The following is a 23,224-nucleotide window of genomic DNA, read 5'->3' as shown; positions in this document are numbered from 1 at the left end:
GTAAGAACCCAATCTGCAAAAAGTAAATGAGTACATGTAAAATGAATTTTTAAACACACATATTCTCTCTTGTGTGAAGTGGAGCAGAAGTACAAAGAAGTATGGAATTAAAATACTTTAAGATAAGTCCAAGGCAGCTGTCAAACAGTGAAGGTAAATCAAGGCAATCAGCAGGAGAACTTTTATATCATATAATCAGATTCAAAGTTCATGCTTGACTTTGGACACAGCAGTTGAGGGCAATTTATTAGCTGTCCAGCAGCTTAAAAACTAAGAAATAATAAATACATATACTTAATGAACCTTTTGCTAAGATTGTTTTCTGTAAAATGTTCAAATATATATATACAGTACACACCTTCCCATTCACGAGAATGAGAATGTGTGTTCAAACATTTGACTGGTACTGGATATATAATATATTGTATATTATAATCAGAATCAGCTTTGTATGCCTGGGTTAAACATGCAGGTACTACTCTGTAAGTTAACACATTACTTTTATAAACAAGCAAGAAGGAGAAAAAAAGATAAATACATACATACAGGTAAAACAGTGTTTTAAAACACGATATAAGTAGTTGAAAGATGTGTAAGAGTGCAAGAAGTACTTAAATACATATAATAAATAAGCTTCTTTAAATACATACAGTAGGTAGTAGGCCTACTGTGTAACATACACATCCTGCTCAAAAAGCTATATATTTAATAGTACTAATGGATGATATTTATAAATCGTATTACATATAATATAATAAATTGATATATTTACACTACTACACTAGTGCAGTTTCTCTTTATTTTTTAGAATAAAACGTTTTAATACCATATGTGCGACATTAAGACAATAACAGAAAACACTTAGGCATCATAATGAAATAAAAACAAAATATGAGGCATGACTTCACTTTCACTTGGTTAATACATTGCAAAAATGAAAATAAAAAAATATATAGGCTATATAATAGCAACATAATGTCAAACAATGAAATTAGATTCCTTAAAAACAGCTCTTGCATACTAACATTGTGTTCACATTTCTTATTGTTCATTAGACTCAACATATACATAAAACACTTTCTATATTAAATTATGAAAAGTTCAAACGGTGTATGGATTTATGGATGTGACATGTTCCCAGTAAAATGAATAAACAGACTCTTATTTTGTTTTTCATAATTAAGTATTGGTTTCCAGTTCATTGAAACTGAGCGCGGTGCTTCCCCTTTAACACGGGCAGCTCAGCAGCTCTTGACGCCACCTACTGTTCAATAAGCGGTACAACAAGGAAGTCCTCCGAGTCTGTCTCCGGTTGAAGCCGCCTGGGCTGTGTTTTGACCAAATGTCTCTTTCGTAGCCAAGGTAAGTAAGTGCTCCAAAAACGGTATAAATTCGTCGTTGAAATGTATTCGCTCTTTTTGTCGCCATAGTGAGAAACGTTCGTGGTAAAAAAAAGGCCAACGTTAGTACGTAAACAGAGCAACAGCAGATTCTGGTTTCACTTTCTCGTATAGCAAAATGTCAGTGCAAACACGAAGTTCAGGTAAACTACGCACTATTAAAACATGTCAAACCATGCTACACTGACTCTATTTGGAAAGCTGATACGAAGACGTCTTCTCTCAAATAATAAACACCTAACATTACATTTCGGTCCTGAAACATTTCAGCTGTTGTAAAGGCCTAAGTTAGCTTCCTGTAACATATAACTTACTGTAGGCCATAAACATTATGACAGTCTCATCATGTCACTTTTCTGTCCACTAGTACGTCAAGTCACAAGAGCTTCTGTCATATATATCAGACAGAAATGTTTGTTTTGTTCAAAGTGCTCGAAGATAAGTAAGACTATTGTAATTTTAACTTACTTGTGTGAATATCTTATCAGTAGCAAACATTGACTGAGATACTCAAATTCAATGAATTCAAAGTGAGCATAAAAAGTCTTTACCATGTTTAAGATTTTAAATACCATGTTTAAGTATTAACCAGAAATATACTTTATAAAGTTTCATAATAGGTTAAATTAAAGCAACACCATCTCGTAAATTGAGAACAGTTTAACACTTTCAGTTTAACAGCTCTTGGTATAGTCTAGAAACTTTGTATCTAAGTATGTTACAGTTTATTAGTATAATTAGTAAATACGTATATAATAAGTAAATAATATATAATATAAAGTTCAAGTGTAGGACTGAGCAGGTTTGGGGCCATATATTTTCACCAAATGTACTTTTTCATATTGTTGTTATATTGTCATTATTATTTTTATAATCAAATCTAATATTTTTCCAAATATACAGCACATAATCTTAAGTATTGGCGCTCTTATGCGTGTATACATTGGAAACTCTTAAATATGACAATTTTAACATTGATGGGCCTGTATTATTTGCAGTGATATAACAGAGAAGAAGGAAGCAAATTCTCACATTTGAAACAAGGAACAAGCAAGTGTTTTCCTTGAAATATTTACTTATATGAAAGCAGGGAATGATAATATAGATTTAGGCATAAGCTGTGACCACAGATGAACAGCAGAAAGTGGGCTTTTCTGCTGCAGTTAGAACAAAATACCATAGACTAGTTTGAACCACTCACACTGTCTAAAGTCTACCTGTATGTTTTTGTATGTTTCAGGATGCCAGTCGAAAGCCAGGAGGAGAGGTCAGTGGAAGTGCTGGCATTGCCTGACGAAGTGGACGAGGAGCTGCTGTATCTGTACTTTGAGAACAAGCGACGTTCTGGGGGGGGTCCGCTCGTCTCTGTGGAGAAGGATGGTGATCGTGCCTTGCTGGTGTTTGAGGAGGCTGAAGGCAAGTGGCAACATGCACTATATTTCTGTTAAATATTTTGTAAATGTGAGACACTGAATGGAAACAGTGTGATAATGTCTCATCAACATATGTTAATTCTACCTGTTATTTCTCTTCTGATCATTTTGACAGCTGCAGCCCAAGTGCTGTCTAAAGGGCACCATGTTCTGCATAATGTTGAGCTGACCGTGAGAAGGCCTGCCTCAAAGGACCGATGCAGGCTACTGCTGCGAGGGATCAAGCCCAGCACCAGCATTGAGATGATAGAGCTCTATGTGGAGAACATGCTTGGGCTGAACATGTCAGAATACACACTATATCCCTCAAAAGGGAGAGATCTCATCCTTATTCACCTCACCCAACCCTTTACCAAAGGTATCAGAAATGCACATTTTTTTTTCTAATGTGTTTAAAAGCTATAGCTGATTTTTTTCCCCATGGCATTGTGTGTTATACATTTTTTTGTTTATTTGTTTTCCAGATATACAAAACCTAAATGCAAGAATCTCCAGGCGGTCACTTGATGGAGCCAAGGCAACCCTTGAACAAATTGAGCAAACTGACTCAATTTTAGTGGAGAACCTGCACCCAGGCACAACTTCAGATATGCTCACTTTGTACTTTGAGAGCAAGCGAGGTGGGAATCAGAAGGTGAATGACGTCATCATGCTATCTGAGGGTACAGCCAAGGTGTCATTTGTCAAATGTGAATGTAAGTTTTGTATACACCCTTTAAACCTCTTTCATTGCTCTGTTTGTCGGTTGTCTTAATAAACAAAATGTCTTTCTATGAACAGCTGTGGACCTAGTTCTGGATCAACCGCACAAACTGGACGATGCTGAACTTGTAGTGAAGCCGTACTTCGACTTTCTTCAACCTGCAGAAACGGAACCATTGTCAAACTCTGAAACCAGGAGCAAAGACATGACTGAGAGAAACTCTGACGACATGAGTGATATTCAAATGCAGACCAGTTCTCCCAGTGTGGCCAGTGCTAACAACCACTCTGACTTCTCTCAGACGACCTCAGAACCTATTGCTGCTGCTGCTGAGGCGGTTGAGGAGGTTACAGAGGAAGCCATGGAGGATCAAACGGAGGACACAGATATACAGATACTATCAAGCCATATTGCGATAACTGACCCAGCAAAACTTTATATGTTTCAACATGGCACTCCTCTACAAGACATTAAAAAGACTCACCCTAATTTCGCTATCCAAATCAGAGATGATGGTGTCCACATTGCTGGACATGACAGACAAATATCAGAGCAGATAAAACACACCATCTTGGATTTTTTTACCACTCTAGCAGAGGTTCAGTTTACCCTTGAGCCAGAAAAAGCTCAGCTCCTTTCGAGAAAAGATGTAAAAGACCGACTACTTCAAACTATCAATCAAGATGGGCTCTCTGTGTACACTGTATCAGACTGTAATGTGGTGGTAACATCAATATCCCAGGACTTGGCTAACCAAGCATGTAGCTTTTTGAAATCCCAACCCAGTCGCTTCAGCATACCGGTGGACATGGAGAATGAGTGCACGTTATATTGCAGAGAATGGACTGAGTTTCATCAGGCTCTGGGTTTCTCCTCTGTGTCAGAGAAAGAAGGAAGTATAGATGTGTTGACTCTGAAAGGGATGGAGAGTGAGAAGCAGACTGCTATCGTGGCATTTCTCTCTACACCCATCGAAAGGGAGACTGTCATCTCCATGATGCCACCCATCCTGAAATACATCCAGATCCATTGTCATCAGCTGTTGGCTGACATGAGCCAAGTATCTATTTTTCCATTAGAAGCAGGGGACATCTGTGGGTTAAAGGTATGTGGTACATTGGTATTACATGTAGAAACAGAGATCTTTGAGGGCAGAGGTGACTGAATGTTTGATGTTGTTAATTTCTGGTATTGTATTAATCAATGTTTCTGAGATCTCAAATAATTATTTAATGTATTTTTGAATGTACCTGATAGATCCATGGCCATGCTGCAGCTTGCCAAATGGCTGAAGAAGTGCTGCAAGGTGTGGTATCCTCTCTGTGCACCAGAACCATCACAGTTAACGCTCCAGGAGTGATCCGCTTCCTTGAAGATCAAGAGTGCAAGAGCATCTTCAAAGAGATGGAAACAAAGTTTCAGGTCTACATTACCCCAAAGCAAAAGCCCTGGGAACCTCTGCCACACCAGGTAATGTAATGTTCTTGAAGCAATATGCAATTTTATGTAGGAAGATTGTTATTTCTACACTCCCCCACAGTTGGCCACTTATACCAATCTATCATCCATTCATTCCATCGTGGCAAGCTTGGAAACAGCATATAGCCTGAAGTGGACTTCACCAGTGTCCAGAAAGCAGAATTGAATGCTCCATTTTCCTATTAAAAAAACAAATGCTCACTATGATTTTGAAAAAGTCTTGTCTGCTGAATGTTATAGCTTCACATATTCTCAGCTGTACTTGCTTGCTTTGTTATCAGACTCAGTTCAATGATCACATATATACAAGAACAATTATATACCCTTCATTCTGAATGTACAGAATATACTTTTCCAGAGCATACCAATTATTAAGATTGATAAATGCACTTATTGACCTACAGTCTCTGTATGTTATGAATATCAACGTAGAATACTTGAAAGTTTGCTTTTATTTTTGTCACAATAAATAAATTTCAGTGATAATACAGTCCCCATATGAGGACTGTTGAAACATTTCCTTGTTGGTGAATATGAATTATAACATCTGAAATGTCAGCCTTTTAATGCCGACCAAGAGACTTCTTACCAAGAGAACGAAAGCAAGAAATAATTAGCATAAGCATATTTATTTAACTATTCCTTTAATGGCTCAGTATTGCTATATAAAGCTGGATAGCCTGAAAGCCTGAATAAACAGAAGCTTACAGACAACATGCATAGTGAGCCACTCAGGTAAACACTCTGGGTTTAAAAGCAATTACCATAGATAATTGTCATTCTGCCTTTGTTTCAGCAACACCTTGCAAGTTCACCAAAGGTTTTTGACCTGTCATGCAGCACAACAAACGAAATAATTCTATTACTCGGTTAAAGTAGTCTCACAAAAATAAGTACTAAAACGCAATTGTTAACTTAAGTGAAGTCATTAGTTATTAATGGGCTAAATTATGCAAACCACTGGTATGGTACAAAAAGAAAATAAAGTAATTATTATTGTGCTGTACAGCACGATTGGCTAATTAACATGTAAATGTCCAATAATACAAATCTACCATTCTGTTTCAATAAAAACATTTTATTTGTAATTTCAGGACATTTTTGATACTGCATGGAAGATGATGTCCTATAAAAAATTCCAGAACGTGTCAATGGATGATTCCCCACAGGAGTTAAAATCAGAGTCAATGCAAACAGATGGAGCTGCAGACAGAGGTATTATCTTCTTTCCTCAATATTTTTTTTCATGTTTTTATGTAATCTGTTAATGTCTTTGCAGGCCTTTTTAGAGGAGGCAAAGAAAATTGTCTCAGTCATTGATGAAAGACTTAAAAAGAATGTGTCCAATTCAGACCCACAGGATGACGTGGAGGATGTGGACCTGTACACAGCAGAGGAACCAACAAGCCTGTCAGACCAGAACTCTGATGTGGCAGCTGTTGGTGCTCCCCAGCCTTTAGCTGCAGGGACTACTACGAATGGGTTACTCCCACTGAGTGATCAGGGTCTGGGAAACATGGAAGAAGAAGCCCAACTGTCTTTAGCCATCCAGTACTCTATGGAGTCAAGCCAATGGTCCATGGAGAATGAGGAGGAACAGCTGCAAAAAGCCTTGGCGTTGTCTAAGAAAATGATCCAAGATGAACGCTCCTCTGGTAGTGCTGACAAGACCCCCCAGGTTGATCAACTGGAGAGGAGAAGCAGTATTTCCTTAGAGGACACTATCAAGGCAGCCAACACAATCCAGATATTTGTGGTTGCAGGTTACAACTGTGACCTGATTCGGGTGGACATAGCTTTTGGGAAGAAGGTCTCTCAGAGGCAGGTCGAGGAGAAACTGGAGCACAGATGCTTGAAGAACATGTCCGGGTACCACAAGAAGTGTCTAGACTTGATAAAAAGGAAGCACGCAGTCGAGATTCAAGTTCTAGGCAACATAATAAGTGTTTCTGGCTTCAAGGACTATGTTAATGGAGCGATCTGTGATGTCAAGCTGCTGCTGGAGAAAATCCCCAATTGGGTAATGGACCGGGAAATCCTGAGGACTATCGAGTGGGTGCAGCATGACCCAGATTCCTCAGACAAAACTCCTTATTCACCTGATGCTATAGTGTTTATCGAGAATGCTTGGAGGATGAAACTAAAGGACATTGATATTTTGCTTGACAATCAGCCCCACATGATCAGCTTTGAAAAGATGCAGGAACACAACATAGCATCAGGGAAATCTGCGAAAATCTCCAGGAAGTTGCTTAATTTGGGAGAACTGGATGAGGATGTAGCAGGTAAAGGAAACTTTAAAGTGTTCTAGTGCAGAATGATGGAGCAAGAAACTGACAAAATGTAGGAAAAGGTAATCAGACAAGTCAAAAATATAACTCAATACAACCTTTTGAGCGGGAAACTGAACATTTAAAAAAAGTTAATCAAAAGTCTCTGGCACCATGTTTCTATCTTCAAAACATTATTTAGTCTTTATCAGCACCACTGAGGTCTTGGACTCAGACTGTTTTGCCTCTCATAATGTCAGCTGAAGTAAAAGCTTCTCTGTAGGGTTAGCTAGCTAACTATTAGTGTTGGCTAAGATAATTAGACACAAATCCTCAGTTGCTCCACTGATGCATGAGGAAAATAGGCAATAGAAAACAAATGTGTTCCGATTTTTAGCTAAATTTTACGCATTTGATAAGATTATTTAACAATGTATTTAGTTGAAGTTTTGGCTGCTCTGGTAATCTTTTACTACACAATGTGGGACTCTGTATCTCAAATATCTGTTCATTAAAACTAAATCATTTATTGACAGAAGAGGAATACTCTCTGCTATCAAACATGCCTGAAGCAACCAGAGTCGATGAGGAATCTGATGAATTTCAGAACGTGGTGAAGAATTTCTATGAGACCATACAAGAATACCACAGCAAGATTAGAATCATACAGGTAAAAACAAAATCTACATTTTACGCAACTATTTATTTGGTTTATCTGTAATAACATGACATTTTTCCCCAGGTGGAGAAGTTAATGAATCGATTGCTGTACAATCAATACAAGCTAAAGAAGGCAAGCGTTCTGCAGCGAGCCGAGTATCCAGAAATTGAACGGACACTCTACCATGGCACTAGTGAGACGAGTGTGAAAGAAATTTGCATCCATGGATTCAACAGAAGCTTCTGTGGAAAGAACGGTTTGTTTTTATAAACCACTTCTATTTACTTGTACTCAATTTGTCTCATTTTAAGTATCGATTTTTAACGTATTGGTTTCTCCACACAGCCACCGTCTATGGCCAGGGTGTGTATTTTGCTGTCAACTCTGCACTGTCCGTCCAGGATCAGTACTCACCCCCAAATGCAGATGGATACAAGTTTATTTTCGTGTCGAAAGTCCTAACAGGAGACTACACCAAAGGCTGCCATTCAATGAAGACGGCCCCACTGAAGGAGACTGGTGATATTCCCCTCAGATACGACAGTGTGACAGACGACATTACCAAGCCGTCAATGTTTGTCACCTTTAACGACACACAGGCATTTCCAGAATATCTCATTACATGCCAGAGAATCCATCGCTGAGTGAACGGATCATTGGTCAATTGTTGACAGTGAGATTTGAAGGAAAGGACTGCTTTTGTCTGATGATTCTGCCATGATTTTTAAAAAAGTGCATTTGACTTTTAAAAGGGCTAATGTGTTATTGTCTAAATTTGGTATTTTTATTTCACTGTATTGTTTCTGATCAACATTGTGTCATCAGTTGCTCTACTTTCAGTTTGTCAATTTAGTCAAGTATGATCAAGAAAAACAAAAAACATTGTACACTGAAATTGTATTGATGTCAATATATATACAACTAGTAGTTGACAGTGCTAGATTAATTGTTGCCTAACACCAATTACCTGTATGAAATTACCGTAATGTTAACATTTTGCAGTCAATCATTTTCCTAGTATTTTGCTTTTGGGTTCAGTTGTTTAAGGTTTTTTTTTCCTTGCCCTGAATGTAGTTAGAGTAAACTACTGGTTATGTTGGAAAAGCAGCAGTCCCAGATCCACTGTTCAACAGCAAAGAAAGAAATGATCATTGTGATAACAAGCACAGCCTGAAAATAACTAAAATGATCCTTAATATTAATGTAGCTAATTTTTTTTGCATATCTATCACATCTACTGTGCACTTTAGAGCGATGTGTATTGTTATTTTAATAAAAATAAAATAATCTGTTAATTAAATCTTACAATGTGCAAAAAGCATGTGATAGGTCTTGACTGTCATCTTACACTTTCCTTATTGCTTACTCAGTGCAGAGAACACAGCTTGTATAATCTGGGGACATCATCATTGATTAACTATCTGTTTCTGAATCATTTCTCATAATGAAATACATCTCTTTGGTTTGGTTATGACTACTGTCTGGGGATGTATTTACAGAAATGTTCTTATTATTTTGATCATGATTATGTATGTACCTTATTACAATTATTGTAAAATAATTGTTTTTTTTGTGTTTTTTTCTTTGTTTTTAGAAAACAAGCATTTGCAGTCTTAAGAAAGACCATTATGGTTATTTTTATGAAAAATAAAGCTTAAAATGAGAAACCATTAAGTGTTTCGGGTGAAATTTTTGGACATCTATCATTGGTGAGCTTCAAGCAAATTTGATCTAGGGTTCAACACCTATTTTGCTCTATTTGCCTAGGAAACTGGTGGGTTATTGAACACAGCAAGCCAAAGGTATAATTCAGCTGTAAATGTAAAACTGTACTAGGCTTGTTTAACTACTGTTGTAATTTAGTCCATTTTGATGTGACATTTTTCCACACAAACTCTAAATTGTAACAACAACAAAAAAAACCTAAAGCACAACCATAATGTGTGAACAAAGCTTTAAGTTTTAAAGGTCCCCTGGAATTTAGCTTTAGAAAACAGGTACATCTAAACTGTATTAAAAAAGTAAGTTGTTTTCAGTTATATGTAGAATTGTAGACTCCAACAGAGAATGGTACAAATTTATAATCATTAACGATCATTTCTGTATATTTTGGCCTTAAAATGTCCCTTAATTGCAGCAATTAAACCTGGTGGACCTGCACCCTCTTTTATGAAGATTTTTGTTTTGAAAAAATTATTTATCTTGAGCATTTTGTGTTGAATAAAGGAATAAACTTGATGTATATTCAAATAATTTGTTTGATTATGGTATTTCCTGAGACTATACCGATGTCAGCTTCTGATTTTAAAAAAGAATTTAATGCTCCCAAGTTGTATTAAGAGTTTGACCTGTTGGGGGCAGCAACACATCTAGAAGCAGTTAGCCCGCCTGAAAAAGAAACAACGACGAAGACTAACGCAGCCACAACATAACCATAGCAGCTAATTCCTTAGTGACCCACAAAATATGACTTCCTAAATGTGAACAGGAGAAGAACCAATAAAGCAAAAAACTGTGATAACGTTTTTGACATAGGTACGTTGGCAAGTTTCATTCATAATTTGCTCAAACAGAGGTGCAGAGGCTGGTGCAGGCGCTGTACCATGCTAGCTAACACGCTAAGTACAATTAGGAACATTAGCACGCCGCTATCAATGCTAAGGTTACCCAGCTTATGACACCTACAAGTCACAACAACAAGAAGACTGGACTAATTCTCCTTGCTTGTTTCATAAAGAAAGCTGTATGTCTGACTCTTAAGCTAGTTATCCTGCGTCCTAAGTGTCACGCTGCCTTAGGTAAAGTATATGGTAACTTAGCTAGCGGTTATTTAGCACATGAATAGCATGAAGTGAAGTAACAGCCACTTTCTTACAGCATTGAACATCTGCGTCAAAACTACTTCAAAGAGATTAAGACACTTGCTAGAATTATACTATCTTTACGCTATTAATGTGGTACACTGTACCGTTTCTAGGTAGCTATTATTTCGGTAACATTAAGCAGTCACCACAAAATAGGATGTTTACCCTATATGTGAGCAACTAGACTTATTTTCAAAATATAGGACACACATTTTGATAGGGTGGTGACCCAATCTCTAATTCGGCACATAAACTATCCACCTTACCGTTCACTTTTAGCCATATGTGAAGAATGCTTGCCAGTTTACACTGTTAACCCCAGTTTACTTTGAAAAGAAAAATACTTCTGGGTTATAAATAGTTTGGTTCATTGTATGTGTCTTAATTGAAGCAATGTTAAAAGTGGATTTGATATGGATGTTCTTACCTATCAGATGCTGAGATCAGCCCACCAGGATGTATGCTGTACACAGACAAGCCCACACGCCCACAGCAGTGGAGTTTTCTGTCTACTGCAACTTCATTTCCAGTAAGGAGAAGAATTTGATTGTCGCGGGAACGTCTCAACTGTTTGTCTACAGGATAATCCACGATGTTGAGGTAACTGCAGCTCTTTGCATCTTTGTGTCGAGCATTAAAATATAAACACAAAAAGGCTTCATGTGATAAATGTAACATGCGTGTTATTGTTTCAGAGTTCATCAAAGGCAGACAAACCCTCAGGTATGTCCAGACATCTTAATTGAAGTGTATGCTTTGCTTTAAATACATGATAGAAACTTTAATGAGTGATTTTGTTGTGAGACTTATCTCTTTGTTTTCCTCCTATAGATGGCAAACCTCGTAAGGAGAAGCTGGAGCAGGTGGCATCTTTTTCTCTCTTCGGCAATGTTATGTCCATGGCCAGTGTGCAGCTTGTTGGAGCGAGCAGAGATGCACTGCTTCTCAGTTTCAAAGATGCAAAGGTATCATTGTCTAACCTGTCCACTCCCTAAAATAATTTAAACTAAAATATGGTTTTCAGCTGATCTTTGGGTGTGTGTGTGTGTTCTCTCACCAGTTGTCTGTAGTGGAGTACGACCCCGGCACACATGACCTCAAGACGCTGTCTCTTCATTATTTTGAAGAGCCTGAGCTCAGAGTAAGGGAAAAACAATAGTGCAGTTAATATGTACAAACTCATGCACGAGTGAAATTAACCATTGAATTAATTTGCACTCTTTCTCAACTTTAAGGATGGCTTTGTACAGAATGTACATATTCCCATTGTCCGTGTAGATCCAGAGAACCGCTGCGCTGTAATGCTCATTTATGGCACACGACTGGTGGTGTTGCCGTTCCGGAAGGACACGCTAACAGATGAACAGGAGGGTGGAGTCGGAGAAGGGTATGTCCACTGTTCTGTTCATTAACTTGTATTAAAACGTCTAAACTTGATTTTGTTCATGGCTTGAGAATTTCATCCATCTATTTTAGCATTTGATAGTGATACTGAACTGCCTCTTTAGACTTTCCCCCTTTTACACTGCTGCTATGAAAGCAATTGAAAGTTGTGTGGCCATGATGAATACAACACTGTCTATGAATCTCATCTACAGCCCAAAATCCAGCTTCCTGCCCAGCTACATCATTGATGTTCGCGAGCTGGACGAGAAGCTGTTAAACATCATCGACATGAAGTTCCTCCACGGCTACTACGAGCCCACACTACTCATCCTGTTTGAGCCCAACCAGACGTGGCCTGGGTCAGTCCACAGCACAACCAGCTGGAATGGCAACTTTATGTCTTCATATTTAAGTCTGAGCATTTAACATTCAACTTGTTTTTTTTGTTTTTTCCACCATGCTAGGCGTGTGGCTGTACGTCAGGACACTTGTAGCATCGTCGCCATCTCTCTCAACATCATGCAGAAGGTTCATCCTGTCATCTGGTCTCTGAGTAATCTGCCTTTTGACTGTACACAGGTCATGGCAGTTCCCAAACCCATTGGTGAGCTTAGAGAATTCTCTTTTGTCACTTCTTATAAACCCAAATGATTAATACATTGAATCTGGGAACATGTCCCTTTTTTAATGCTGCATTACATTTATGTTGGAAGTTGGATGTCAGCGTTGGGAATGACATCTCGATGATGTCTCTGAAATGTTCCAGTTCAAGAAGTCAGAAAACCAGTTGTAGTTCTTCTTCCGACCTTTTGAGTTGGTTATCCAACTTCATGGGCATTCTAAATTTCCAACTGGGAACTCAGAAATTCTGACTTCCGAGTACAAATGGAACGCACCATCACTGTTCATTATTGCAGCTTATTTGAGTGCTAAACACTCCCCTAATCTCTTCAGGTGGTGTGGTGGTGTTTGCTGTGAATTCACTGCTGTATCTGAACCAGAGTGTCCCACCGTATGGAGTGTCTCTCAATTCTCAGACAACCGGGACCACAGCGTTCCCTCTGCGTAAGCACACACGACACCATTGCCTTTGCCAAACACACACCTGTCCTTGTATCTTTAATATATTAGATCAGATACTATTTGATAGTTTGTAACACACATCATTGGATCATGTGTTTTGGCTATCCAGGTGTACAGGAGGAAGTAAAGATCACACTGGACTGTTCCCAGTCTGACTTCATCGCCTACGACAAGATGGTCATCTCTTTGAAGGGAGGAGAAATGTGAGTCATTGTCGTTACTTCCAGAATGTGCATGAACCCTAATTGCAGTTTATGAATCTTTGCTGACTCTTGTCTTGGTGTCTTGCAGTTACGTGTTGACTCTCATTACTGATGGCATGAGGAGTGTCCGAGCTTTCCACTTTGACAAAGCAGCTGCCAGTGTCCTCACAACCTGCGTAAGTTTATTCTCAGCACAGAGGTAAAACCTCTGAGGGAGGTGTATTATATTCAAGGGCAATGCAATTACATGCTTACAACATCTGTTACATTAAAACAGGATTACATTATAACAACACATTGGCTAGAATAGACCAGCTCAGTTTTGTTAGTCTAGATTAAGGGATAGATTCCCATTTTTCAAGTCTATCTTAAAACAGTACTGACATGTCCATATGTACATTGAAAGTGTTATTAGTCACTGTAATATTTCCTCCTGTTCATACTAGCAGCAATCAGATCCCTTCCCAAAGCAATTACATTGTAAGTATTGGGAGACAAAATCCACAGTCCCTGTTCCATGTAAGACAGCATTGTGAGGCTAAGATGAAGATATTATAAGGTCGAATTTGCTGTCACAGAGGGAAAGTAATGCAAAGCAGGAATTTGGTGCTAGAATAAACCTGATTTGTCCAACAGAAACTGCTGTGTCTTGTTTTAAGATATGATAAGATAAGATATGAACCGGTCCTTTCACTTGAGAGGAGAGTCACATGACTTGTAATATGTTCTGCTGCCACAGAGTAAAACAAGTAGAAAGCATCTCCTAACGTCTGTACAGCAGAGCAGGGACCACATCATCTGTCAAGCAACCATGAATTACTGGTGTCACTGAATGGTGAAGCTTTAAAGGGTCAGAATGTTTGAAAAATGTTGGAAAATCGTTCTGAACCCTTCGAAAGCTAGCCAAAAGTTGGAGTTATATTGCTTATATTATAATTACTTATTAAAGTATACTATGCAGCAATAGTGTTATGAATTGATTAATTCACAAAGCTGAACACAGCAAAATAATTAGAAAATACAAGCAGTCTCTACAGATACAGACACCACCACACACTTCTAGTGGGTCATAAGTGATGATTGAAAAGTTGGTTTTCTATTAAGTGTTTCTTATTTTTAAAATGTAGGGCAATTTTCTAATATTGGAGATAATATGGTATTTGGGCACCATGTATGTGACCTTTGCATATCTGTGTTTTCCTCCACCAGATGGTAACAATGGAGCCTGGCTACCTTTTCCTGGGTTCCCGCCTCGGAAACTCCCTGCTGCTGAAGTACACCGAGAAACTGCAGGAGACCCTGCCAGAGGAGGGCAAAGAAAAGCAGGACAAGGAAGAGAAAGACAAAGAGAAACCGGTAATGTTGTGTTTGTGTTAAAAAACAAAAAACAAAAAAACACAAAAATAGTGTTCATACTAAATCTTCGTTAATGAATTCCAGGAGGAACCACCAAGCAAAAAGAAGCGAGTAGAATCGTCCACCAACTGGACCGGTATGTTCCAGTTTAATATTAATGTGTGTGTTTGATCCACTAGTGCGATGCCAATCTGTGTTTAAACCTGACGTCTTTGGTTTGACAGATGAGGTGGATGAGATAGAAGTGTATGGAAGTGAGGCCCAGTCAGGCACCCAGCTCGCCACATACTCCTTTGAGGTATAAAACAAATCTATATTCCTTTTTTTTGTCTATGCCCATCGTGCATCTTTGTTGAATGTCTTTCCCATTCTTTTCTTACAGGTGTGTGACAGCATACTGAACATCGGACCATGTGCAAACGCCTCCATGGGTGAACCTGCCTTCTTGTCTGAAGAGGTACAAGCATTTAAAACGCCTCCCATAGTCTCTGTAGATTGATCATTGCTTTATATTTTTTCCAACATGCTTTAGCAGGGAATTGTATTTTAATGTTCCTGCCTTTGATTTCCTCTTATCCACAGTTCCAGAGCAACCCCGAGCCTGATCTGGAGGTCGTGGTGTGTTCTGGCTTCGGCAAGAATGGTGCATTGTCTGTACTTCAGGTAACTCCTCCTCATTTTAGTTTTTTCTGCTGTTTAGTGCATGGATATCTGTATGCATGATAAATGTTACTGCACCGTCCTAAAACCTGTGGTCGCAAGGGCCGTCTGCCACAAGTCCAGTGACGGTGCTATAGTCAATTCTGGGTCTACCAGGGCTGCCTCAGAGAACGACGGAGTAGCCTGTAAACACCCCAGACACAAGCTGACTTAGCTTATACAAAACTGCTGAAATTTGTAGCTCCAGCATGTTGCGGGGTTTTATACACAATTCTGCAAAGCATTCTGAACATGTAGCACTGTGTTTGGACTGTTTGTTTCTGTTCTGTCACCAGAGAAGCATCAGACCCCAAGTAGTCACCACGTTTGAGTTGCCAGGCTGCCACGACATGTGGACAGTCATCTCAAGCGAGGTCAAGGAAGACAAAAAAGTACAGTTTGTTTCTGCCTTACTCACGTCACCATTTCTACTCTTTTATTGTGACCACTTTTTTCCTTTTCTTTTTTAAAAATGTATAGTTAGACGTTTCTCGCTCTCTTCCCAGGCTGTGAAAACCGACGAGTCAGAGGACGGGGGAGAGACAGAGACTGGTGAGGATGGTGAAGAGGGAGAAAAAGACGAGGAGAAGGAGAAAGAGGGGGAGGAGGAGAAGACAGAACCTCCTCTGGAGGATGATACAAAGAAGCACGGCTTTCTTATTCTGAGCAGAGAGGATTCAACCATGGTAGGAAAATGCTTGTGTTTTGTGATATTGAACTGTGCTATCTTGTTGAAAACCCCTTTAACACTGCAAGATAAAACTCAACCACCTCTCTGTGTTTTACTGTAGATCCTTCAGACTGGTCAGGAGATCATGGAGCTGGACACCAGTGGTTTTGCCACCCAGGGTCCCACAGTGTTCGCTGGAAACATTGGTGACAACAAATACATCATTCAAGTCTCCCCAATGGGCATCCGGCTGCTGGAAGGAGGTAAAAGAAATCTCCTTGTAATTATTTTACCTTAAAATATGGTTGTGACAACAACAGAAAGTAATATGAATGAATGTATATCTATCTTTATCTTTATCCACCTGACTCACTGACATTTGCTTATCAATCCTGCTTTCAGTGACACAGCTCCACTTCATCCCCGTGGACCTGGGCTCTCCCATAGTGCATTGCTCTGTGGCGGACCCTTTCGTGGTCATCATGACTGCAGAAGGAGTGGTCACCATGTTTGTGTTGAAGACTGACACATACATGGGGAAGACACACCGGCTTGCTCTGCAGAAACCACAGATCCCCACTGTGAGTAAAGCAAGCTGTTAGAGAGTTTTCATTTGACGAGCATGCCCCCTGCTGGCCAAACTCAAGCTATTACGCATAAGTGGCTGCTTTTGCCAGATAGATACACTTTGATTCTCGGCTTCATGCGAATGAACAGCCTCACAATTGTCTAATGAACCTCTCATCTCATCAGCAATCCCGCGTGATCACGCTGTGCGCCTACAGAGACGTGAGCGGCATGTTCACCACAGAAAACAAAGTGAGCTGCTCCATCAAAGAGGACACGATGGTCAGGGGTCAGTCTGAAGCAGAGACCATCATCCACGATCTCAGGTTAGACTTCACAGCCTTTCCTCTCTAAAAGAAACAACCAACAGTCACCCCCTGTATTTATTCATAAATTGATTTTTGGAATGTTTTGTAGTAACACAGTGGATGATGAGGAGGAAATGTTGTATGGAGACTCCAATGCCAGCGCAGCACATGCAAAGGATGAAATGGGCCGCAATTCGGCAACACAGGCGCTGTCCGGAAGTGAAGGAAGTTCCAGCAAAACAGAACCTAGCCACTGGTGTATGATCATCAGGGAAAACGGTGTAATGGAGGTATGGAGTTTACATAAGATCAGTTAACTGTAGGGGTGCAACGATTAGTTGACAAAAATCAATGACAAAATTAGTCGCCGACTAATTTAATTGTCGGTTACGTCATCAGGTGTGTCTTTCGTGTTTTGTGGAGCGGAGAACTCCAGCAGTAACAAACAAAAGCACGTGAACAATACACACCACAGCATTACTTAACTCAACTGTGAGTAAAATCATTAAGAATAATGTAAAATCAGTCTTGTGAACTGGTTTAGTCTTGACTCTTAGTTGACACTGCTAGAGGATGGTAATATTGATCTGTATAGGTGATATAGGATTTGTGCAGTTTACTTTTATTAGCAATATGTTATAATTTGTAATAATTAAAATAAGTTACTTATATGTATATACAAGAAATACAATTTTTTGTATTCATGATTGTATATCATTTTGGTATTTATGGCTGTTATTTCTATCTATTGATCTATATATATATATATAAATATATATATATATATATATATATATATATATACATATAAATATATGGAGGCCACTGAAGGGGAATTCATCCGGGCGTTACAAGCTAGAACCACTGATCCGATTAGTCGACTAATCGTTTCAATAGTCGATGACTAGTCGACTATCAAAATAGTCGTTAGTTGCAGCCCTAGTTAACTGGTGACATAATGCATATTAATGTTGTTTCGACGTTGACAGATTTACCAGCTGCCAGACTGGAGATTGGTGTTCCTGGTGAAGAACTTCCCCGTCGGTCAGAGAGTGCTGGTTGACAGCTCCTCTGGCCAATCAGCAACACAAGGGGACGGGAAAAAAGAGGAAGTGACACGACAGGGAGAGATCCCATTAGTCAAGGAGGTGGCTTTGGTCTCGCTCGGCAACAATCGCAGCAGACCATATTTACTGGTGTGTTTTTTCCTGACGTTCATTGACCAGATAAATGTTTTGTAAAACCTGGTACAAAGACGAATAAACATTTATGTGCTCTTGTTTTCAAGGTCCACGTAGAACAGGAGCTTCTGATCTACGAAGCTTTCTCTTATGATCAACAGCAACCTCAGAACAACTTGAAAGTGCGCTTCAAAAAAGTAAGAAATAAGACTGATTTGAGGTGGATTAAATCAAATGAGGTGTGGATGTAGTTGATCTTGATTGCTTGTACTTTACTCCACACAGGTGCCCCACAACATTAACTACAGAGAAAAGAAAACAAAGGTGAAGAAAGATAAGAAGGCAGAGAGCGGCGTCTCGGACGAGAGTTCAGTTGCAAAAAGTCGGATTGCTAGATTCAGATACTTCGAGGACATCTCTGGATACTCGGGGGTAAGAGAGTCCCCAACCCCTAACATCAATGCTGGAAGAACTTTAACATTCTTCTGCATTCATGTCATTTTTCCACTTTTCCTCATTGTCTCAGGTGTTCATCTGCGGACCTTCTCCTCACTGGATGCTGGTCACCTCTCGGGGAGCCATGAGGCTTCACCCCATGACCATCGACGGCGCCATCGAGTCTTTCTCCCCTTTCCATAACATCAACTGTCCCAAAGGTTTCCTCTACTTCAACAAACAGGTAAACAGAGAACACAAGATAATATCGATGTTTGGACTCCAGTTTCTTCTTGCTTTCATGTCTTGAGCTGACACAGAACACAGATTTATAATGAAATGTGTGTATTTCCTCACAGGGAGAGCTGAGGATCAGTGTCCTGCCCACATATCTGTCCTACGATGCCCCCTGGCCAGTGAGAAAAATCCCACTTAGGTGCACCGTCCACTACGTGTCTTACCATGTGGAAACCAAGGCAAGACTCCTCCCTCTCTCACTTTACTCACACAGCAGCAGAGGCACCAAAGAAGCAACGTGACACAAATTCAAACTTAAACACGTCTCCTGCACTCAAACACACACACACACACATACTCCTCCAATCTTATAACGCGATGCAAAATAAAAGCATATCGACCAGGCAGCTTTGATAAGTTAGAGATGAAAGCTCTCCGGACTTAAAGTTTTTCTTACTGCGAGGAGGGAGAAAAGAATCAATCAGGGTGACTTTGAAGAGATTAGACTTTGATGTGAAGCTTTTCTCTGTGATTTTTTGGCTTTTTTCAGGTGTATGCTGTGTGCACTAGTGTGAAAGAGCTCTGCACCCGCATTCCCAGGATGACTGGAGAGGAGAAGGAGTTTGAAATCATAGAACGAGGTCAGACATGAACACACACACACCCCTTTCGTTTGCACATTTTTTTGTCTGATGGACCTCCACAGCCTTATCGGATGATCTAAAGTGTCCCTTTATCAACACCAGCCATCATGTTCTAGATGTGTTGTTTTGAATTATTGGAATCATTCTTAAATTATGATATTGGTTATGATATGATACAGTACGATACTAAACTATACGGTACAATACTAATACTACTTTTTTTCTTGAAAAATCACTTAATACAATTAATTTAATGTTGGCAACTAATCAAGTAATTGTTGCAGATCTACTTTTAATTACTTAGTCATTTATTCATTCAGTTCACTAATTTACTGCTGAACTAAAAAAAATAACATATACAAATTTGTATAACAATTTGCAAGTAATTAATGATATAAAACCATTTGTCACCTGTCATTTCACTTCTCTACAGTCTTAGCACGCCTGGCTGAGAGTTAACATTGTCAGGATGGTAATAACCGTTGTTTGTCCTCTGTCACCCCCGCAGATGAACGTTACATTAATCCTCAGCAGGACAAATTCTCCATCCAGCTCATTTCTCCGGTCAGCTGGGAGGCCATTCCAAACACACGGTAATTATATATCGCACAACAACAGTGCAGTTCGAAAAATCAATAGGGCCGCCTTGTTTTTAATAGAGATTAAGCAGCCGGGAATAAAGAGGTCCACATGAGCTCATGGCTGGTTTTTTTCTCATTTTCTTTCGTCTCACTGGGGGCTTCATGCTGCTTTTAGAGAAATGTGGAGTTTAATTGAAAACCTTGGGTCATTTATCCAACAATCCAGACAATTACTTTGGTGTCACATTGCTGCTTTCCTTCATTCCAGTGAGGGTAAACTGTTTTTGGTTCATTTATTTCAACTGTGAGAGCATCAGTAAAGTCTCATATGCAGTGTTCCTTCCAGATATGTTGGGTGAATAATTGTAAGAATTTATACAAATATAAAGTAAATGTGTAAATTTGAATGAACCATGTATGACAGTTCTAAAGGTGTCAGTCTGCTTCAACCAAAATGGTCAACCGTGTCTAAAACTTTCACTCCAAAAACCCTTTCCAACATCGGAAGTGAAAAGGTCTGTGTCCGAAAAACTTTCTGAACAACGATGCAGACCACATGCTTTATTGGTTGATGTGAATGTAAGAAATCACTGATCCTGAACACATCAACATTTCTGTTGACCTGATGTAACGTCCATAAGTGTTCTGTCTCTTTAAGGTTCGACCTGGAGGAGTGGGAACATGTGACCTGTATGAAGACAGTGGCGCTGAGGAGTCAGGAGACAGTGTCCGGACTGAAGGGCTACATTGCAGCAGGGACCTGCATGATGCAGGGGGAGGAGGTCACCTGCAGGGGGCGGGTGAGCAGCAACACACTGGTTTTTCTACTGTGTGAAAAAAGGCTTCAAAGCCTGAGGGTTCTGCTCAGATAACTGAGGCTGTTTTGTGTTAGGTGTTTAACCGTTTGATTCTTGCATTCAGATTGTGATCTTGGATGTGATTGAAGTTGTGCCGGAGCCAGGCCAGCCCCTCACCAAGAACAAGTTCAAAGTGCTGTACGAGAAAGAGCAGAAGGGTCCCGTGACGGCTCTGTGTCACTGCAACGGATACCTGGTCTCTGCCATCGGACAGAAGGTCTCAGATTAGAAATATCTCACACTGTAACTACTGAATGATAATAGGACTGGATCGGAATTAGCTGTAACATTAGATTTGTGAAATTCTGGCAACAACCTCACTTAATAGTTAATGTGGTCTGATGGACTTGAATTTGTACTCCTGCAGATCTTCCTGTGGGTCCTGAAGGACAACGACCTGACCGGCATGGCCTTCATCGACACCCAGCTCCACATCCACCAGATGTTCAGCATCAAGAACTTCATCTTGGCCGCCGACTTGATGAAGAGCATCTCGCTGCTCCGCTACCAGGAGGAGAGCAAGACACTGTCACTCGTCAGCAGGGTGAGGAAGTAATACACACACACTATTCATCCAATGCTGATGGAAGACTTGGTTTACAATTGAATTTAGACTAAATTTGGTAGAATTTAAATTGTTCCCTCGCAGTTGATTGTTTAGAGACTCATTTGGTCTTAAGTGTTGTTGTATTGGAGTGTAGAGGGACATCGACTGTAACCTGTGGGCTGCAGTGCACACAGTGGAGTGTTTATTGATTAGGATTTACAAGTAAGTATTGATGATCTGGATGTAGTGGAGTTCATCTTGAAGAGAGCAGCACTGGCAGCTGGAGAGAATTCATGGGGATTTTAGGATTGAACGGTTTGTCTTCTTGTTTTAGGATGCAAAGCCCTTGGAGGTTTACAGCATTGAATTCATGGTGGATAACAACCAGCTGGGATTCTTGGGTAATCTTACAAATGCCTTTTTGAAGAAATTGCACAATTACACAAACATGTTGCTTCCATTCTCATCGTTCTTTTCTTTTCAGTGTCGGATAGAGACAAGAACCTCTACGTCTACATGTATTTACCTGAGGGTGAGTTATACAAGATGCACATCATGTAACTCAAGGTGATGAAAATCGTATCACTCATTTAGTTTTTGTGGTCTGTGGTTGCAGCTAAAGAGAGTCTGGGAGGTATGCGGCTGCTGAGGCGAGCAGACTTCAACGTTGGAGCCAACGTTAACACTTTCTGGCGGATGCCGTGCAGAGGGGCTCTGGACGCTGGCAGCAAAAAGTCTCTGACCTGGGACAACAAGCACATCACATGGTTTGGTAGGTGGACAAAACTCGTGGCTCCAATGTTAGATATTTTGAACTATAGCTTTGTCACCTGAACAAGACAGTACAAACTGTGAGATGGGTTGGAAGAATGCAATATACGAAAGGTGGCATCTTGTCCAGGATTGACTGGAACTTATTAAATGTCTGCAAATATTGGACTAACAAGCCTGTTTATTTATTTATTATGTTTCCACAGCAACACTAGATGGAGGCGTTGGCTTGCTCCTCCCCATGCAGGAGAAGACTTACCGCCGACTGCTGATGTTGCAGAACGCTCTCACCACCATGCTGCCTCATCACGCCGGTCTAAATCCAAAGGCCTTCAGGTTCACATCTGCTTACAGTCCAGTACAGTACTTGTCACGTTAGAAATCACAGTTCAAACATGTGATTGTATGTTCTTGTGTCACTTGTCCAGAATGCTGCACAGCGACAGACGAGGCCTGCAAAACGCCGTGCGGAACATCCTGGACGGAGAACTCCTCAACAAGTACTTGTACCTCAGCACAATGGAGCGCAGCGAGCTAGCCAAGAAGATTGGTACCACTCAAGACATTGTAAGTACTCTAACAGAAGACAGCGTGCACTGACAATAGTTTTCTTATTTAGACTTTCTTTTCATTTAATGCATTTTTTCCCTCCTCTCTAGATCCTGGATGACCTTCTAGAGATTGACAGAGTAACTGCTCATTTCTGAGAGCCACATTCCCACGTCATCCACCAAATACTGTTTTATACTGAATCAAGAAAATGTTTTGCTTCTTTTGTGAAACCTGATTTGTTTTTTCTTACTTGTTGGACAAAAAAAAGAGGCCCACCATGTTTTTCGTAGAATATTTTGTATTAAAAAACAAAAGTAAATTACACAAGCTTGTGTGT

At 39.8% G+C, this 23,224-nt stretch overlaps 2 protein-coding genes across 2 annotated transcripts; both read left to right on the top strand.

The window, feature by feature from the left end:
- Nucleotides 1-1,296: 1,296 nt before the first annotated feature.
- Nucleotides 1,297-9,089, top strand: parp10 (poly(ADP-ribose) polymerase family member 10). Its single transcript, XM_053334640.1, has 11 exons — nt 1,297-1,362; nt 2,641-2,816; nt 2,949-3,191; nt 3,298-3,528; nt 3,614-4,641; nt 4,794-5,006; nt 6,110-6,230; nt 6,368-7,300; nt 7,822-7,955; nt 8,028-8,202; nt 8,292-9,089. The coding sequence occupies exons 2-11, from the start codon at nt 2,642-2,644 to the stop codon at nt 8,588-8,590; spliced, it is 3,552 nt and encodes a 1,183-aa protein (XP_053190615.1). The 5' UTR covers nt 1,297-1,362; nt 2,641; the 3' UTR covers nt 8,591-9,089.
- Nucleotides 9,090-10,353: 1,264 nt separating this feature from the next.
- On the top strand, nt 10,354-23,161 carry cpsf1 (cleavage and polyadenylation specific factor 1). Its single transcript, XM_053334373.1, has 38 exons — nt 10,354-10,481; nt 11,245-11,410; nt 11,506-11,533; nt 11,642-11,775; nt 11,871-11,951; nt 12,046-12,197; nt 12,409-12,555; nt 12,661-12,800; nt 13,151-13,261; nt 13,389-13,482; nt 13,571-13,658; nt 14,692-14,838; nt 14,923-14,974; nt 15,063-15,136; nt 15,221-15,295; nt 15,421-15,501; nt 15,834-15,929; nt 16,044-16,223; nt 16,329-16,470; nt 16,610-16,788; nt 16,961-17,100; nt 17,192-17,372; nt 18,072-18,278; nt 18,371-18,460; nt 18,549-18,695; nt 18,790-18,942; nt 19,058-19,174; nt 19,486-19,576; nt 20,088-20,172; nt 20,819-20,960; nt 21,082-21,234; nt 21,385-21,561; nt 21,899-21,965; nt 22,049-22,096; nt 22,181-22,336; nt 22,542-22,671; nt 22,764-22,902; nt 22,995-23,161. Exons 2-38 carry the CDS (start codon nt 11,267-11,269, stop codon nt 23,040-23,042), a joined length of 4,416 nt encoding a protein of 1,471 aa, XP_053190348.1. The 5' UTR covers nt 10,354-10,481; nt 11,245-11,266; the 3' UTR covers nt 23,043-23,161.
- Nucleotides 23,162-23,224: the final 63 nt, after the last annotated feature.

Source organism: Scomber japonicus, chromosome 15, assembly GCF_027409825.1.
Source record: "Scomber japonicus isolate fScoJap1 chromosome 15, fScoJap1.pri, whole genome shotgun sequence".
Classification (NCBI taxonomy): Eukaryota; Metazoa; Chordata; class Actinopteri; order Scombriformes; family Scombridae; genus Scomber; species Scomber japonicus.
This window is presented reverse-complemented; position numbering and strand designations above follow the sequence as displayed.

Bases quoted from the DNA above. Each gene is read 5' to 3' on its own strand.
- cpsf1 (XM_053334373.1), top strand. From the start codon at position 11,267: ATGTATGCTGTACACAGACAAGCCCACACGCCCACAGCAGTGGAGTTT. The intron at 11,776-11,870 runs GTATCATTGTCT...TTCTCTCACCAG, and splicing joins TCAGTTTCAAAGATGCAAAG to TTGTCTGTAGTGGAGTACGA. The intron at 15,296-15,420 runs GTACAAGCATTT...TCTTATCCACAG, and splicing joins CTGCCTTCTTGTCTGAAGAG to TTCCAGAGCAACCCCGAGCC.
- parp10 (XM_053334640.1), top strand. From the start codon at position 2,642: ATGCCAGTCGAAAGCCAGGAGGAGAGGTCAGTGGAAGTGCTGGCATTG. The intron at 5,007-6,109 runs GTAATGTAATGT...TTGTAATTTCAG, and splicing joins GGGAACCTCTGCCACACCAG to GACATTTTTGATACTGCATG. The intron at 6,231-6,367 runs GTATTATCTTCT...TGTCCAATTCAG, and splicing joins AGATGGAGCTGCAGACAGAG to ACCCACAGGATGACGTGGAG.